The 3,236-nt window shown below is 38.7% G+C and overlaps 1 protein-coding gene across 1 annotated transcript; it reads left to right on the top strand.

Annotated features, from left to right (window-relative positions):
- Window positions 1–1,378: 1,378 nt before the first annotated feature.
- On the top strand, window positions 1,379–2,960 carry LOC137722332 (protein JINGUBANG-like). Its single transcript, XM_068461678.1, has one exon. It carries the CDS (start codon window positions 1,379–1,381, stop codon window positions 2,765–2,767), a length of 1,389 nt encoding a protein of 462 aa, XP_068317779.1. The 3' UTR covers window positions 2,768–2,960.
- The last annotated feature ends 276 nt before the right edge of the window (window positions 2,961–3,236 follow it).

A 3,236-nucleotide genomic window follows, 5' to 3' on the forward strand; every position in this document is an offset into this window, starting at 1 on the left:
CTAAAACAGTTCCCTATTGGTTATTCAATTGTTTCAGTGAATAATGTAAATGTTCCTATTCATCTGTACTACACATCTTGAAGCTAGTGTAATACAATTTTTTTTAAACAATATATAAAAATTAACTCTTTGAGTTAGATCTATTAAATTCTTATGTGAGTTTGATTTGGGTACGTCAGGCTAATCAATTTCTTTTTATTTTTTTAATCTCTTCAAATTCTTTTAAACTTAATATTATCTTGTTATTGAACGTTAAAGCATAATAAAAATTTATAATCAAATTTATTGCACATGTGACATAGTCTTATTGGGTGTTGGATCCCACATATGTTTCTAAAGGCCACCTATAAGTTTTAGGGAGAAGAGAGAGTCCACTAGTCAAAGTGAAATAAATTTTGAGTTTCAGAAGTGAAATGCTGATTTTTGAGTTACAGTGAGCAAAATGAGATCAAAATAAAGTTTCAAGGGAAAACCTAAAAATAAGTTTTTACTATATATAGGGGCAGATGCATGACATCATTTTTTAACACAACTTTTAATGCACATTTTTGTGGAGTTCACTCTGTGATGTATTTTAATGATTTAAATCATCTATCATTTAAAACATCATTTATATATTATCATTGCAAAAAAGAATAGACAAACCTTAAACCATTAATCCAATGATCATATGGTTTCTAATTTGAATTTTGGTGGACATGATCTTCTAGGAAAGACTTAAAAGATTGATTGTTCGAATCGTTAAAATACATTATGAAGTGAGCCGCACAAAAACGTGTGCTAAAATTGTGTAAAAAAAATGATGCCACGAATCCAATCCATAAAGTTACAGTGATGGCACGAATCCGATCCATAGGTTCACTACTTGATCTATTGAAATACAACCTACTTTTTATCAGTTCAAACTTTTAGTTAAAATTTAACGTCTGAATCAACTTATTTACCTCTGAAACAAATCGTTTTACTTCCTACTTGCAACATATGCTCTCCTATTTGTATCCACACATCCTTACCACGATCATCATCCAACCACCAAGGACCAATTTTGGTCCAATTGACTAAGTCATAATCCAACTTATAGCTTTCACCTTTTTCATCGTAACCGCACTCTTGCCCGTAATAAATCCATTTATATTGGCGGGTAAATCTACCGTGACGTCACATGATTGGCCAGCCCATCATCCACAATGGCTGCCAAAGAAAATCTAATTTTAAGTTTCCAAAAAAAAAAAGAAAATCTAATTTTATTGTATTTTTTACTAAAAAGTTAAAAAAGGTAAAATCCCAGCCTGTTACTGCTTTTCAAAGCTTTCGGCTTCCTTCACACCTGGTTTTTCCTCTTTTATTCCATTTATTTGTTCACCATTATATGTAAACCATGAAAGGCTCGACAAGAGGCAACCGCATATTCTCCGAAGAGAACAGCACTCGTGGCCAAAAGTTTGACAGGTTAAAGAACTCCCCGGAACACGAAGAATCGGGTTTTACGACCCCCCAGAGCTACGAGCCAGACCCGATGGTGGCGGAGGACGCCGCTTTGTCTCCTTTCAATAAGTCTCCATGGTCTGCCCATATGAACAACAATGACAATAATAATAATGCTTCAGAAACAGCCAACGACAACTTCTCCCCCAACGTTCTCATGGGTGCGTTGGTTCGTGAAGAAGGACACATATACTCGTTGGCGGCCTCTGGAGACTTGTTGTACACGGGTTCGGATAGCAAAAACATTCGGATTTGGAAGAAGCACAACGAGTATTCAGGGTTCAAATCGAATAGCGGATTGGTTAAAGCGATAATCATAGCGAAGGAGAAGATCTTCACCGGTCATCAAGACGGGAAAATTAGGGTGTGGAAGGTGTCCACCAAGAACGCAACTCACAAGCGAATAGGAACTTTACCTACGTTGAAGAATTACATAAAGTGTTCCATGAAGCCCAGTAATTACGTTGAAGTGAGAGGCAAGAGCAAAGTCCTATGGATCAAACACTTTGATTCCATCTCATGCTTGAGCTTGAGCGAAGATCATACGTTACTATACTCCGCGTCGTGGGACAAAACGTTTAAGGTTTGGAGGGTTTCCGATTTCAAGTGCTTGGAGTCGATTAACGCTCACGATGACGCCGTCAATGCGTTGGTTGTTGGATTTGATGGGTTGGTCTTCACCGGTTCTGCCGACGGAACTGTTAAAATTTGGCGGAAAGAGTTACAAGGAAAAGGTACTAAGCACTTCTTCTCACAAACGCTTTTAAAGCAGGAATGCGCGGTCACAGCCTTAGCTGTGAACCCGGACGCCACAATCATATATTGTGGCTCGTCCGATGGACTAGTCAACTTTTGGGAACGGGAGAAGAACCTCCAACACGGCGGTGTTTTGCGAGGCCACAAGCTGGCGGTTCTGTGCTTGGCCACGGCTGGGTGCTTAGTATTCAGTGGCTCCGCCGACATGGGGATTTGCGTGTGGAGATTAGGCCCTGACGGGGAGCACATTTGCTTGTCGGTGCTGACGGGGCACACGGGGCCGGTGAAGTGCTTGGCTGTGGAGAGAGATCACGATCAGTCGACGTCTGGGGAGACGAGGTGGATCGTGTATAGTGGGAGTTTGGATAAGTCGGTGAAGATGTGGAGGATTTCGGAGCAAGCGCAGCCTATGGTGCCGAACCAGAAGCACCAGCACTACACCTCCGATGGGTATTGTGTGCCAATGTTGAGCTCGGCGCCTAGCTTTGCTTCTCGTGGAGGGAAAATGGGTTCAAGAAGATTCTAGGTTTTGATATGATTATAATCAATATATGATTGTGCTGTGTGATTAATAGTTGTGAATTTATGCATGCATGCATGTTTATATTAGTTTTTCTTGATCCAAATATTGTTCATGCATAAGATTGAACCCAGTGGATTTTGAATCATGTCATTGGTAAAGCTAAAGTTTTCAACATGTGGATTGTGGAATACCAAATATTCACCACAAATTACATACATATGCTTGGGAAATGTTTATTTTGCATAGTTCAGTATTTGTTCTTCAACTTTTATCATCTTTTAATTTTTACGAACGACATTAAGAGAAAATCAATCAAACTTATTAGGACCTGCATCTGCATGAATACTTTTAGATAACTAACTGAATTACAAACAGTTTTTTAATCTCTATCATATTTATTGTCATAAGAGGATAAACGTACTTATGAAAAGTAGCAAGAAATATTAAGCTCTATCAAGTATTAATCTCAAAT

The sequence above is a fragment of the Pyrus communis genome, chromosome 1 (assembly GCF_963583255.1).
Source record: "Pyrus communis chromosome 1, drPyrComm1.1, whole genome shotgun sequence".
NCBI lineage: Eukaryota > Viridiplantae > Streptophyta > Magnoliopsida > Rosales > Rosaceae > Pyrus > Pyrus communis.